Raw genomic sequence first — 15,566 nt, 5'->3', positions numbered from 1 at the left:
AAAAAAAGAAAGAGAGAGATATCATCAGATTTCTCTGAAAATAATTTATCACCAGCAGACCTGTATTACAAGAATGTTAAGGAAAATTCTATCAGATAGAAACATGAATATATAGAAAGAAAAATTATCAGAAATGCTAACTGCAAGGGTAAAACAAGACATTCTATTTCTGTTATTTAAAACTCTTTAAAAAGATAACTTGATGTTTAAACAAAAATAACAACACTGTTTAGAGCTAATAATATATGTAAAATTAAAATGTAACAATATCACAAAGGCCAGGACAGAAACATGAACTATTGTAAGGTTCTTTCACTGTACAGGAAGCGCACACAGAGATTGCACAGTGGGCTCTGATGAGTTTAAGATGTGCACTAGAAACCCTCAAGAAGCCCTGGTTGGACAGCTCAGCTGGTGAGAGCATCGGCCCAAAGCACAGAGGTTGCTGGTTTGAGCCCTGGTCAGGGGACATACAGAAACAGATCATGTTCCTGTCTATCTCTCTCTCTCTCTCTCTCTCTCTCTCTCTCTTTCTCTCTCACCCTTCCTCTCGCTAAAATCAATAAATAAAAATTTTTTAAAAAAAACCCCACGATGGCCCTGGCCGGTTTGCTCAGTGGTAGAGCGTCGGCCTGGCGTGCAGGGGCCCCGGGTTCGATTCCCGGCCAGGGCACATAGGAGAAGCGCCCATTTGCTTCTCCAACCCCCCCTGCTTCGCCCCTGGTGGGCGTGCCGGGTGGATCCCGGTCGGGCGCATGCGGGAGTCTGTCTGACTGTCTCTCCCTGTTTCCAGCTTCAGAAAAATACAAAAAACAAAAACAACAAAAAAAACCCCACAATGAATTTAAAAAAAAAGAAGCCCTGAAGAAAATACTAAGAGTAAAGTTATAGCTAATAAGCCAACAGAGAAGATAAAATGAAATAAAAAATACTCAAATAATCCAAAAGAAAGCAGAGTAAAAGGGAAAAGGGAATAAAAAACAGATTGAACAAATGAAAAGGCAAAATAGAACAAGAATATAAAATCAAGCCTAACTATATCAATAATCACCTTAAGTATAAATGGTCTAAACAACCCAATTAAGAGAAAGAGATTACATTTGGATTTTTTTTTAAAATCAAGAGCCAACAATATGCTATCTAAAAGAAATGCATTTCAAAGACACAAACATATAAATACACAGATTAAAAATACAAGATCAACAAATGATATATCATGCTAACACCAGACAAAACAAAGCTAAGTGACTCTACTGATATTATTACCAGAGATAAAGAAGATCGTTCCATAAAGATAAATGAGTTAATCATTCAAGAGCACAGTATTTTAAATGTTTATGTACCTAATAACAGAATTTCAAAATTCATCAAGAAAAAAATTAAAAGAAAAAGAGACAAATACCAATTATATTTGAAGATTTCAGTATTCCTTTCTCCATATATTTTTTAATATTTTTATTATTGACTTTAGTGAGAGAGGCAGGGGGCAGAAGAGAGAGAGAGAGAGAGAGAGAGAGAGAGAGAGACAGGAACACTGAGCTGTTTCTGTATGTGCCCTGACCCAGGATCGAACCGGCAACCTCTGCTGCTCTGGGACGAACCAACTGAGCTATCCAGCAAGGGCTGTATTTTTCTTTAATGTAGGGAGAAACTCAGCACGGACTTTCTATCCTATCAACCAATTTGACCTGATTAACATTTTATAGAGCACTCCATTCTTCTCAAGGCACATGGAAAATTTACAAAAACAAACCATATCCTGGGTCACAAAACAAATCTCAGTAAATCCCAAAGGATTCAAGTCATACAAAATATGTCCTCTTACCACAATGGAATTACAGCAGAAACCAATAATAGAAAAATTCTTAGAAAATCTCCAATAATTGAAAAATAAAACTCATCTTCCTAAATAATCCATAGATCTAGTATCAAGAGAAATTAGAACGTACACAAAGTTCAATAAATTAAAAATATGACATTGGAATTTGTAGAATGCACTACTGAGGAGGAAAATTATAACATTAAATAACTATATTAATCTTTCACCTTAAAAAAATATGTGCAAGCCTGACTAGGCAGTGGCATGGTGGAGAGAGCATCAGACTGGGATGTGGAGGACCCAGGTTCAAAACGCCGAGGTCACCGGCTTGAGCATGGGGTCACTGGCTTGAGCGTGGGATCATAGTCATTACCCCACGGTCACTGGCTTGAGCCCACGGTTGCTGGCTTGAGCAAGGAGTCACTGGCTCTGCTGCAGTTCCCCCACCCCTGGTCAAGGCACATATAAGAAAGCAGCCAATTGGCCCTGGCTGGTTGGCTCAGCGGTACAGCGTCGGCCTGGCATGCGGGGGACCCGGGTTCGATTTCCGGCCAGGGCACATAGGAGAAGCGCCCATTTGCTTCTCCACCCCCCCCCTTCCTCTCTGTCTCTCTCTTCCCCTCCCGCAGCCATGGCTCCATTGGAGCAAAGATGGCCCGGGCGCTGGGGATGGCTCCTTGGCCTCTGCCCCAAGTGCTAGAGTGGCTCTGGTCGCGGCAGAGCGACCCCCCGGAGGGGCAGAGCATCACCCCCTGGTGGGCAGAGCGTCGCCCCTGTGGGCGTGCCGGGTGGATCCCGGTCGGGCGCATGCGGGAGTCTGTCTGGCTGTCTCTCCCCGTTTCCAGCTTCAGAAAAATACAAAAAAAAAAAAAAAAGAAAAAAAAAAAGAAAGCAGCCAATGAACAACTAAGAAGACTAAGGAGCCGCAACGAAGAATTGATGCTTCTCATCTCTCTTCTTCCTGTCTGTCTGTCCCTTTCTCTGTCTCTCTGTCACAAAAAAAAAAAAATGTGCAAGAAGTGTATACTAAAAACTTAAAAGGAAAGAAATTGAAGATCTTGAGAGAGACATGACCTGTTCATATATCAGTATATTCAATATTGTTAAGATGTCAATTCCCCCCACACTGACCTAGAGATTCAACACAATAGGCTTTTTTATAAAAACTCACAACTAATTCTAAAATGTATGCGGAAATGCAAAGGACCTAAAATAGGCAATTTTGAAAAAGAACAAAGTTGGAAGATTTACACTACTTGATTTCAAGACTTATAACGCTATAATAATCAAGCCAGCATATCTGGCATACACATAAACATATATATCAATAGAACAGAACAGACTTCACATATCTGGTCAACGGATTTTCAAGACAGGCACCAAATTAGTAAATGGAGGAAGGACAGTGTTTCCAAGAAATGGTGCTGAAACAACTGAACCATATACAAAAACAAAATAACAACTAAGGAACCCTTCAATTCTTACCTCATACCATATACAAAAATAACTTAAAATGAACTCTGTGTAAGAGCTAAAACAATGAAACTTCTGGGGGAAAAAATAGATGATCTTTGTGATCTTGAATTAGGCAAAAATTTTAGACTGTTAAGAAAATGAAAGGGCAAGTTATATCCTGGGAGAAAATATTTTCAAAACATATGTTTAATAAAAGATTTATATACAGAATGTATAAAAGAATTCTTATAATGTATAAGGTCTACCGTAAAGTTCTGTCCGTTTCTATCACAAGTTTATTTGGTGCATGTGTGCCTCTCTATTTTTATCACTTAATGTATACATACTGACGTAGCAAATTAACTAAAACAAAGTTGATTCACGTTAGTCTTATGTGTGAATCCATTGTGTACCCATGGCTACTGATAAAGTTCATTACGCCATTGTAATTTTTACGAATTTCAACAAGGAAGAAATGCTACAGAAGCATGTCTGTCGCATCCACCATATTCCCCGGACTTAGCACCCTCCGACTATCACTTGTTTTTGTCCTTACAAAATTTTTTGAAGGGCAAAAAATTCAAAAATGAAGAAGATATCAAACAAGCACTGGTTCAATTTTTCGCATCAAAAGATAAAACATTTTTCAAAAATGGGATATACAAATTGCCCTCACGCTGGCAAATCATTAATAATAATGGCAATTATATTATTTAATAAAGTTTATTGACAGTAAGAAAAAATTGTATTTTGTTTTATTCCAAAAACGGACAGAACTTTCTGGTAGACCTTTATAGTAAAACAAAAAAACAAACTACTAAAAAAGCAGGCAAAATGCAAAAAGAGGTGCCTCACCTGAGATACACAGATGGCAATGAGCCCAATGAAAAGATACTCAACATCATCAGTCATTAGGAACATGCAAATTAATACCACAATCAGACACTATCAGATACCCACTAGCAAGGGTCAAATTAAAAAGACTGACAATATTGCCTGACCAGGTGGTAGTGCAGTGGACAGAGCATCGGACTGGGATGTGGACCCAGGTTTGAGACCCCGAGGTCACCAGCTTGAGTGCGGGCTCATCTGGTTTTAGCAAGGCTCACCAGCTTGAGCCCAAGGTCACTGGCTCAAGCAAGGAGTCACTCAGTCTACTGTAGTCCCCCCGTTAAGGCACATATGAGAAATCAATCAATGAACAACTAAGGAGCTGCCAACAAAGAATTGATGTTTCTCATCTCTCTCCCTTCCTGTCTGTCTGTGCCTATCTATCCCTCTCTCTGACACTCTCTGTCTCTGCCACAAAAAAAAAAAAAGACTGACAATATCAAGTGCTGACAAGAATGTTAAGAAACGAGGAAATCTCATACTAAACACTTTAGAAAATAGTATGGCAGTTTCTTATAAAGTTATACTAGCTCACTCCTGGGTATTTAGCCATGAGAAATAAAAATGTATGATATGTTCATACATATGTTCATAGTAGCTTAGGAGCCAAAAATTAGAAATAACTAGGGTGTCCTTCAATTGACAGACAGATAATAACATTCTGGTGCATCCATGTAATGGAATATTAATCAACAGTAAAAAAGAACAAACAACTGACAGGTAACAGGAATGAATCTCAAAAGCATTAAGTCCAAAGAAAACCAGATAGAAGGTGATGGAAGACAATTTGACTTTGGGTGATGGGAATGCAACATAATCAAATGTCAAAATAACCTGGAGATGTTTTCTCTGAACATATGTACCCTAATTTATCAATGTCACCCCATTAAAATTAATTTTTTAAAAAAGCATTAAGCTAAGTGAACAAAGCCAAACACAAAATGCTACATCCTCTAGGACTCCATTTATGACTAAAGCGAAGACGAGAGTCAGATTCATGCTGCCCAGGGCAGGCTGGAGGAGACTGCCTGCAAAGGGATACGAGGGAACTTTCAGAGGTCATGTAAATATCTTCTATCCTGATTTTAGGAGTGAATGACAACTCTGTATATTTTTCAAAACACATCAGACTGAATTTTAGGATGTGAGGGAGATCTGGCTACGACATCTGTCACCCCATTGATCGCCAGGGTTGATTCAGCTGCTCTGGCTGGCTAGGCGGCTGTCCCCTTCTTCCCTCACCGCTCCATGTGCGTCCCTCCCAAAGCTGTGCACTTGGTCCAAGAGAACGACCTTCCCAGACAGAGGAGAGGACCATTCTTCAGTCAAGGGTATATGAGCAGCTGTGCTTCCCTGCTAAAACCTCCAAACAAGCTCTAAGAGTGAATTTTACTTTATATAAAATATACTCCAATAAACCCGAATTTAACATTTAGTATATGGTCCTGGCCGGTTGGCTTAGCAGTAGAGCAACAGCCTGGTGTGTAGAAATCCCGGATTCGATTCCCAGCCAGGGCACACAGGAGAACCATCCATCTGCTTCTCCACCCTTCCCCCTTTCCTTTTTCTCTATCTCTCTCTTCCCCTTCCACAGCCAAGGCTCCACTGGAGCAAAGTTGGCCCGGGCGCTGAGGATGGTTCCATGGCCTCTGCCTCAGGAACTAGAATGGCTCCAGCCGCAATGAAGCAATGCCCCAGATGGGCAGAGCATTGCCCCCTGGCAGGCATGCCGGGTGGATCCCGGTGGGGCACATGCGGGAGTCTGACTGCCTCCTCGCTTCTAACTTTGGAAAAATACAAAAAAATAAAATAAAGTAAAATAAAATAAAAATTTAGTATACAACAAAAATATTTGGGGTCAACAAAAATATTTAACAAGGGAGAGTTTTCTGTCTCAATTTAAAATGACTACCATTTAGCCTGACCAGGCGGTGGAGCAGTGGATAGAGCATCGGACTGGGATGCGGAGGACCCTGGTTTGAGACCCCAAGGTCACCAGCTTGAGCACGGGCTCATCTGGTTTGAGCAAAGTTCACCAGCTTGGACCCCAGGACGTTGGCTAGAGTAAGGGGTTACTTGGTCTGCTGTAGCCCAACAGTCAAGGCACATATGAGAAAGCAATCAATGAACAACTAAGGTGTCGCAACGAAAAACTAATGATTGATGCTTCTCATCTCTCTCTGTTCCTGTCTGTCTGTCCCTACCTATCCCTCTCTCTGACTCTCTCTCTGTCTCTGAAAAAAGAATAAATAAATAATAAAATAAAATAAAATGACTACCATTTAAAACACTTTAAATATTAAAATTTAATATTTTTTCAGGAAATTGGTGATACCAATCATAAGTGGCAGGTTACATGCAAATTTTGTATCTGTGTACATATCTGTATGTTCTAGAGAGAAAAGCCATAGTTTTTACATCAGAATTTTTCTCAAAGTGGTCTACAATCTATAAAGAAGTTAACAATCCCACAGTTAAAGGGACTTCACATGTTGATACAACTGGGCATATCATCATTAGGAAGATGAGAACAGCAAAGTGACTCACCATTTCGATTTTGCTCATGTTGATCCTTCTCCTGATGCTGGTTTTGTGGCTGCCCTATGCTGACAGGTGGGTGATGCCCCAGGCCATAAGGTATGGGAGACCCCCGTCCATGTGTCTGTAAGAGGTTCATATTGTAGGCCATTGCTGCTTGGTGTGTAATAATTCGAGGATCAACTGCAAACCTACCCTGGTATCCTGTCCATGGTACCTAGGTTGTTAAAAGAAACAAAATAATTTCATTACATACATTTTGGAAGGCAAACTGCTATAGTGGTGCAATTAGGAAAAAGAAAACACATAAAGAGAAATGCTAAAAAATTAATGACTACAAAGTCAATGCCAATATAACAACTGGTAGAATTAGTGCTACACCTCAACTGGCCTAAAATGGCCCCCTGAATCTTTAGAGAAAAAGGGAAAATTGATCATTTTACAGGTTGGGAAGAAACTGAGGACTTAAAATTGGTAATTATTCCTTGAAGCATTAAATCATTTTATAGCCTTGAATCATTTCCCCTCAATATGAATGTATACATGTCACAGATTACTATAAAAATTATCTTTTAAGTCATATAGTTTAACAGACTGAATAAGAGAACAGGAGAAAAAAGAAACAATTTCATCTAAGGAGTCTCAACTCAGAAACAGATATTCCAATTTTATATGAATAACCAAAACACTTAATATTCATTTATAATAGGCAAAACTCAAAAAGGTCATTAGTTTAATCAATGCTTTTGATTAATTCAGCTCTTCCCTTATTATAGAAACAGAAAATTTCTTTAGGTGTATATATAACCTTTGCATAGTAACATAAAAGGGATAAATACCATGACATCTGAGCTACTGCCCCTATTATTTCATTATAACTGTTAAATGCAGACTCTTAGAAATCTTATATAATAAAAGCCTCTTTGACCTAGTAAAATGAAATGTAAGTCCTAAGGGACTTACTATTTAAAGCAGATGATATATAATGTTGCCAGGCTGTCTGGGAAGAAGTAACTCAGCTAAAATGGAAAGACTGTGGGGAGTGGGCATGAATTACATATTTCTTACTGACAGTTCTTCTCGGTGACTGCTGTGATCGTGAACTATCATGATCAATATGGCTGCGAAATGTCTGCAGCTCAGCAGTTTCCCATTTTTGGGGTGTGGGCAGGGGTTCCAAAGAGCTTGGCAATGATCACCTCTGCCAGAAATTACAGGACTTGCCTTCAATGAAAGAAAGGCTTTCTAGGCTAAAATTCCTGAATTTGGAAACAGTAAGTCAGCAAATGAACAAAATTACCAAAATATCCAAATGTCTTAAAGGAAATAAAAATGGGTGTTACACAAAATGGAAGCCCTCTAAAAACCATAATCTTAGAAAGGATTTTATAATGTTTTTAAGTACAAGGAAGATTTTATAAAGTGTGCAATCTCAGATAAATTTAGATCCAAGGGAGTTAGGCTAATTCAAGCCTCTTGGCCTCCTCCAAAGAACTGTATTTCTTAGGAAAGGTTAGTGAATTATGTAAGAGTAAATAAAATGCAACAGATAAAAGAAAAACATCACTTTACAAGGGTCCAATTTACTAGGTTTGTTAATGTTTAGCCCAATTTCCCCAGTAAAAATATTTTAAAAGAATACAAAGGCTTCTTCATGAAAATACCCTATTTACAGATTGCTTCATAGCCACTGACAATCTAGTAACAAATTGTAAGCAACAATTCACTTCTCTTTGGTCATTTCAAAATTTGAAGGTTAAAGATAAGAACTGCTTTAAAAGACACCAGCGGGCATTGAAAAGGTAAAAAAACAAAATAGGTTGGTAGAACATTATCTGGGATAGTCACTAATTTAGTGAAGCCTATTTTATTTTATTCAATAGAAAGTATCTCAAATATCCACTTACAGGTAAAGGCACCGACATAACTACATTCCCTCCATAGACAGCAGGAACATAAAGAATACTTGTCCCAGTGTGAGGATCTATTCTCTGAACAGGGCTTGGAGATTTCCCCAAATTTGGGTGAGGTCCAAGAGGGGGTGGAGGAGTATATGCTCTAATAGGATTGCCAATAAGTACAGAAGGATTGGGCTGAACTGAAAAATAAATAGAGAAAGGGTACACTCAATAGTTGTACATATTCACCTAGACAAAAATAATTTCAATCATCAGACAGCAAAATATATTTCCCAAGTTTGCCACAAAATATCTTATAATCAAAGAATTATTAGTGTGGAAGAGTAAAGCATATTAAAAAGAAAAACATAATTATTTAAAAATGTTCCCTAAAAGTAGCTTGAGATATGCAAAGTATTCCTTTTATAAAACTAGCATCTTTTTAAACATCTTCTGAGGCGGGAGATGTGTCCTTCTCCATCTCCAAGAGAGAAAACCACGCTCATGCACACACTCTCAGTATACATTCCTCCAAGACTAGGCAAATATATATAATTCTTCAGAATAAAGTTTTGACTTGCAACTGTAATAAAGCCACATACAAAATGAAAGGTAAACAATTACTATTTTAAAAGCATAATTCTGCAACATTTTAAATAACTGAAATAAACTTTATCTTGAAATTTACATGACACAACTGTAAGATATAAATATGTCCCAAAAACTTATGTGGCATAAAAGGCTCAAATGTTTTTCCTCAGAGTTTCTGGATCTGTACCTTGGTACCTACAAAATCATCCCTTTTAAGAAGTGACATAGGAATAGAAGAGTTAAGTGAGTTTCAAAGTGTCAGTGTGTGTGTGTGTGTGTGTGTGTGTGTGTGTGTGTGTGTTTCCCTCTCCCTACCCTCCTCTTCCGATTGATGAAATTTGTGGTAAATCTCTTCTGTCATAAAAGTGAGTTTTCATAGGGCTAATGTTTCTACTTACCAATTCCATCATTCTGGAAATGATCATTCTGGGTATGATGGAGGTTTTTCCCCTTTATAGAAAAAATAAAAAATAAACTATAACAAACACATTTAATATTAGAGAACAATACCATTTTAGTAATCCTATATAAATCAAATGTATACAGCAACAATTAAAAGTTAAAGTCTAAAAGCCTATAATTAATAACCAGTAGACTGCTTTGAACCAACCTTCTTTTTAAATATTAAGTCATGGTGGTAGAACTTAAGTGTTCTCAGCTTCATATTAGGGGTATCTAAACTTTTTTTATAATAACTTTTTTTTGGGGGGTTGGGCTTTTTTTTTGTATTTTTCTGAAGTAGGAAGTCAGATAGACTCCTGTATGTATCTGACCGGGATACACCTGGCATGCCCACTAGGGGGCGATGCTCAGCCCATCAGGGGCGTTGCTCCGTTGCCATTCTAGTGCCTGAGGCAGAGGCCATAGAGCCATCCTCAGCGCCCGGGCTGCAGGAAGGGGAGAGAGAGACAGAGAGAAAGGAGAGGGGAAGGGTAGAGAAGCAAATCGACGCTTCTGTGTGCCCTGGCCAGGAATCGAACCTAGGACTTCCACACGCTGGGCCGACACTGTACCGCTGAGCTAGCTGGCCAGGGCTTATAATAACTTTTTATAAAAAGAAATATGCAATCGGTATGCCTAAAACCTAAATTCTATTCCTTTGTAGTTTCTCTATAAATTTTCTATGAATTAAATAACAAAATGTAAAAGTTGTATGTCAAGGAGGAAATATTTGTCTTCAATTCTTGAGGATGACAACCTTTAAAACAATTACATGAATGTAAATATGGTTTGGGATTTAGGATATTTTGGGTATGATTCATGGCATCTTAAAGTGTAAAATTTACTGAAAGAACAGAAAAAGACACACTGTCATAATTTGCTTAAGATAATGTACAAATTTTCCCGAAAGCAATTTGGCACTACCTATTGAAAGCATCAAAAATGTACATTAACCCAGTAATTGTACACTTTAACCCAGTAATTGTACTTATAGGAATGTATCCAAATGAAATAATAATGGATTTGGGCACAGATGTTCATCACAGTATTGTTTATACACATGATTAAATGTCCTCCAATGAAGAACTTAGTAAGCAATGGCAGATTTATATGGTAATGGTATACTAGTCTACCATTAAAAATAATGACTTTTAGGCAGAAACAGTATTTGAGGCGAAAATAGTTTCAAATTTGTGGGCTTTAAAATATTTCTTTCTCTTTCCACTGGCTAAATGTAACACATAAAGCCATTATACAAAAAAAGCAGCACATTGTAAACTTACCCTTAGACATGTACAGATTTTCTGTTTGTACACTACATCTGAAAACAGAAGGGGGAGATGCTGTCTACAGCAAGAAGAGAGATCTATTCTTGACTAGAGAAAAGTACAGTGATGCTTTATCTATTGCATGAACTGTCTGCATGAAATAGTCAGATTCACACTAAAGATCAGTTGGTTAATTATGGATGGGCAAAGGCAGCTAGGCTCTGACTTTAAAAAGTCCCCCCAAATTAAAATAAAATCATATTTGGGCCTGAGCAGGTGGTGGCGCAGTGGATAGAGCGTCGGACTGGGATGCAGAGGACCCAGGTTCAAGACCCCGAGGTCGCCAGCTTGAGCGCGGGCTCATCTGGCTTGAGCAAAAAGCCCACCAGCTTGAACCCAAGGTCGCTGGCTCCAGCAAGGGGTTACTCGGTCTGCTGAAGGCCCGCGGTCAAGGCACATATAAGAAAGCAATCAATGAACAACTAAGGTGTTGCAACGCGCAATGAAAAACTAGTAACTGATGCTTCTCATCTCTCTCCGTTCCTGTCTGTCTGTCCCTGTCTATCCCTCTCTCTGAGTCTCTCTCTGTCTCTGTAAAAAAATATAAATAAATAAATAAAAATTTTAAAAAAATCGTATTTGGTCCATTAGCCAGAAGAGAATCTTCACAGTGACTGGCACTAGCTATAGAAAACAGAGGAGTGATGAGAGAAGTAGGCAGAAGGTGACCAGAAGAGAAGGGAAAAGCTGCAGGCAACAGAGCTGGCAGAAGGGGGTGGACAATGAGGTGCATGAGCAATGGGAAGTGACCACAGGGACAGCAGGACCACAGACACAAACAGAGAAAAGGACAGCTGATGACACCATCCTAAGGTAAGATAGTTCTAAGAGGGTAACAAACCATCGAGATTTCTTAGTCATTAACCAGGGGTGATTGTGTAGTACGTGAAGAAACCATAGTAACTGAAGCAGTACGGGAAGCAGAATGGCCCTCCAATGATGCCCACGCCCTAATCCCTAGCGCCCCTGAAAATGTCATGTTATGTGGTGAAAGAGACTCTGCAAATATAATTAAAGATATGGACTTAAAATAAGAAGTTTATCCTGAATTATCTGGATGGACCCAATCTAATCGCATGAGCCCTAAAAGCAGAGAAATTTCTCCCGATGGAGTCAGAGATGCAGCAGGAGAGGAAGTAAGGAATATGGTGGAAAGGAAGTCATGAGGACCCATGCAAGAGAAAGTTCAGTGCATCACAGATGACTCTGAGACACAGGGGTCATGTGCAAGAGCCGGAAAACAGATAATGCTCAGGATGGTTCCTTTGAAAAGACCAATGCATTATTTTATAGATTTTAGTTTGTGAGTTGTTTTTCACCATCTATCCTCTGAATAGTTTTATAGTGCATGCAAATGACTGTTCCTTTTTATCACAGCTTCCAAATATTGCTACCAGCAAGTGCCCTAGGAGTAAGCAGAGTGAAGACAGGCATACTGTTCTTCGTGCTACTTCTGCAGGCGCCCAGGAAATGGCTGCAGTTATTATACAAGTGTTGCCTAGAGAGAGTGAGGCCATGAGGGTTAGCTAGGACCACCCACTTCTAGATCCCCTAACATCTTGTACCTTTGCTAAACCTTATGATGGAACTGACAGCTAAGGAGAATAGTTATTTGCTCAAGGGCAAAAGAATGTTTTGTTGACAAACACAGCCCTGAGGTAGCGGGTACAAAAGCATTTTAACCATGATCCAGCCTTCTATATGAAATCTTATTGGGGATTTTGAACCTTAGTCTAACATTAACAATCCTAATTTTTAATATTTCTTATGCATATAATTGTGTTGAAAGTAAATATTAAGGAAACCTGGGGGGAGTCGTCTGGTTTATTATCACATTTTCAGAAGTATCACTTTTCTATAAATGAAGTATATTCCCCTTTATCAAAAGACTCAAGCACATAAAATAAAATATCTGTGATTTGTTTCAAAATGTTCCAGTGTGTATCCATGTGGTAATGGAGTGGGGGAAGTGGGCTGTAGATGAAACAAGGTTAAGTCGATAATCAATGAAACTGGATGATAGGGAATTCGTTTTACTATTCTCTCTACTTCAGTAAATGTTTGAAATTTTCTACAATAGAAAGTTAAATAAAAAAAGACTCTAATACAAGTTCAAACCTTAAAACAATTTTGTGGAAATATTAAAAAATAATAATAAAACACTGGGGAAAGAAAGGGTATATGGTGACAGAAATGACCTTTGGCTCACAATACCTCAGTCTCCGCCTATCTCTACCACTCCATGGACTCCTGAACAAGATCTCTACTGTGGAAACTGCCTTGGACCCACCTCCTTCCTCTGATCATTGCCCCTCCAACATCTGTCACTGGAGGCTCATTTGCTTATCTTTGCTTCTCTAGTGCCTACCATAACAGCTGGCACATAAAAGAAACTTAACTGTTTGATAATTAGTATTTATTAGTAGTTTAAGCTTATTAAAAAAATAAAAATTAAAAAAAATGTATAAGCTTTAGTAAGCTAGAGGATTCATTTATGCAAAAGGCTTAATCTCCTAGTAACCCCAAGTCACTAAAGCATTATTGCACATTAGTTTCATTTTTATTAAACTAAGAATATACAACAGTATATTAATATAGACAGTTCTATTCTCAGCTTAATGATTTAGCTAAAAAAAATTTTCAATATATTAAACCATTATTACTTACAACTTACACATTAGGTTTTTTTATTTTTTAAATGAAGCCCAAAACTGACCCACTCTATTAACTCATGTCAATAAGTTTAATACAGTGCAAGTGACTATAAATACACCAAAACTCTGTAACAAATACTAAACATGTCATTCTCATAACTTTCTTTTCTAGATGGTAAGTGTACACACCTTTTTTTCCAGGCACTCTACTAATAATTAGCTGTCTCTGCCCAACAGGACTATGGTTCAAAAGCAGAAATGACTCTGACTCTCCCACCTCACCTCCCTCTGACTAGATTACTTCTTATACAACAAATGCAGGTGCAAATCAACTAAAGTCATCTTCCAGAAGTCGACCAAATTTTCTCACTGTGTCAAATACCATTTGAAATGAACTGGTCATCAACAAAGGATTAGAACTATTTTCTTTATACAGAAATTGTTATAATGTTATTCCTTATAAATAATATGCTTTTAATAAGTATGATAGTCTAGTCTTCTAAACTGCCTTCTTTTATTCACATCTTGCTAAAATAAGTCTATCAGCAGAGAGGACTGGAGGTTATATTATGCAAGACACAAGAAGAAATCAGGTACTTGAAAACTTCTTGAGGATGACCATAACATTGAGTATGGCTAAACGCCACACTGTATTTCCACTTCCATGTACACACTAGACAATGTCCTTGCAGAAACTGCTTGCCGCCCAATGTAACCTTCAATATTTAAAGTAACTAGCAGCCCCCTCCACAATCCTTTGCCACTCAGCTCTCTCCTTTCCCTTTAACCTCTTCCATTTCATTACCAGGTTTACCTTGGGGGGTGACTGCTGCAGCTTGTTGGCACTTCCTGAATGCTGCAGTCTGAGAGCCCGTGGGATAAATTCGGGCGCCAGTGGATTCAACACATACGTCTTCTTTAGTTCTAAAGCCTCTAGCTGAGCTTTGATCTGTTCAAAAGTGATTCCATGTAGGCTATTATTTTCATGACAAAGGGCAATAAACCGCTCCCAAAATTTCCTACAGAAAAGATTTAGAAGATAGGTTTATCATTTCAGTGGGTGAGAACACAGAAATGAACATAAACAACTAAAGATCATTTCAAATTTCCTCCCCCAAACCTAACTCCTTAGATCCAATATTCATCTGACTAGGATTCAGATATAACCTTCCTGCTAAATCAGAAAACTTTAGAAGCTGATTAGTGAAATGATCCTAGTGCCACGTCTAGGATTGTGGAACATATAAAGTATGCTCTCAATTCATTTTGGCCAACCAATTGCAAGTAACATGGTCAATGCTCAGCCATGCACACTAACCTAGCACAACAGTTACTGTTATCCACGTAAGTAAGGATTTCAAAACTGATAACTCATTTTACAGAAGATTTGTACTTCTAAGCATACACATACATTATATGCACATACACACATCATATATATACATATGTATGTTACACACACACACATGCACACATTCACATGCAAATTAAACTAATTATGGGACCAAAGTAGCCTGGTGCTAGATAACAAAGAAAAGTCAACTCAGGACATCAATCTGAGCCACAAAATAGATAAGCCTCTCATGAGGAGCCTTAAGAAATAACTAGCTACTCTTATCTTTTCCTTTCTTAATGGCTGCTTGTCCCAAGCACAAGTTACAACACTAAGAGTTAAATTAATCATAGAAAATACAGGAAGCTGAAATGCTCATTTTAATGCTGATTATTCATTTCCTAATTAAATTCTTACTAAAGGAGAAAAAAACATTCAAATAATCTATTTGAAAATAGATCTCCAATGTAAATAAAATATTAAATACATATTATGCAAGAAAACATAAAGTTTAAATTTTTTAAATGACTTATTAATATGAGATTCAAATAATGTTCTATTATTCTATAAAAGATATAGGATATGGATTCTTCCCAAGTTGGTATCCTTGTGTCCAGA

General features: G+C 38.1%; 1 protein-coding gene across 3 annotated transcripts in view; it reads right to left on the bottom strand.

Moving 5' to 3' along the window:
* Positions 1-15,566, bottom strand: part of HELZ (helicase with zinc finger) — a 197,321-nt gene that overhangs the window by 49,744 nt on the left and 132,011 nt on the right. For all 3 annotated transcript variants that reach the window (XM_066386510.1, XM_066386512.1, XM_066386511.1), the window contains 4 exons: positions 14,430-14,634; positions 9,591-9,642; positions 8,611-8,801; positions 6,713-6,920 (listed from right to left, as the gene is read on the bottom strand). In XM_066386510.1, the coding sequence (XP_066242607.1) occupies positions 6,713-6,920; positions 8,611-8,801; positions 9,591-9,642; positions 14,430-14,634 (656 nt within the window). The remainder of the gene's footprint in view (positions 1-6,712; positions 6,921-8,610; positions 8,802-9,590; positions 9,643-14,429; positions 14,635-15,566) is intronic.

This window comes from Saccopteryx leptura, chromosome 5 (assembly GCF_036850995.1).
Source record: "Saccopteryx leptura isolate mSacLep1 chromosome 5, mSacLep1_pri_phased_curated, whole genome shotgun sequence".
NCBI lineage: Eukaryota > Metazoa > Chordata > Mammalia > Chiroptera > Emballonuridae > Saccopteryx > Saccopteryx leptura.
This window is presented reverse-complemented; position numbering and strand designations above follow the sequence as displayed.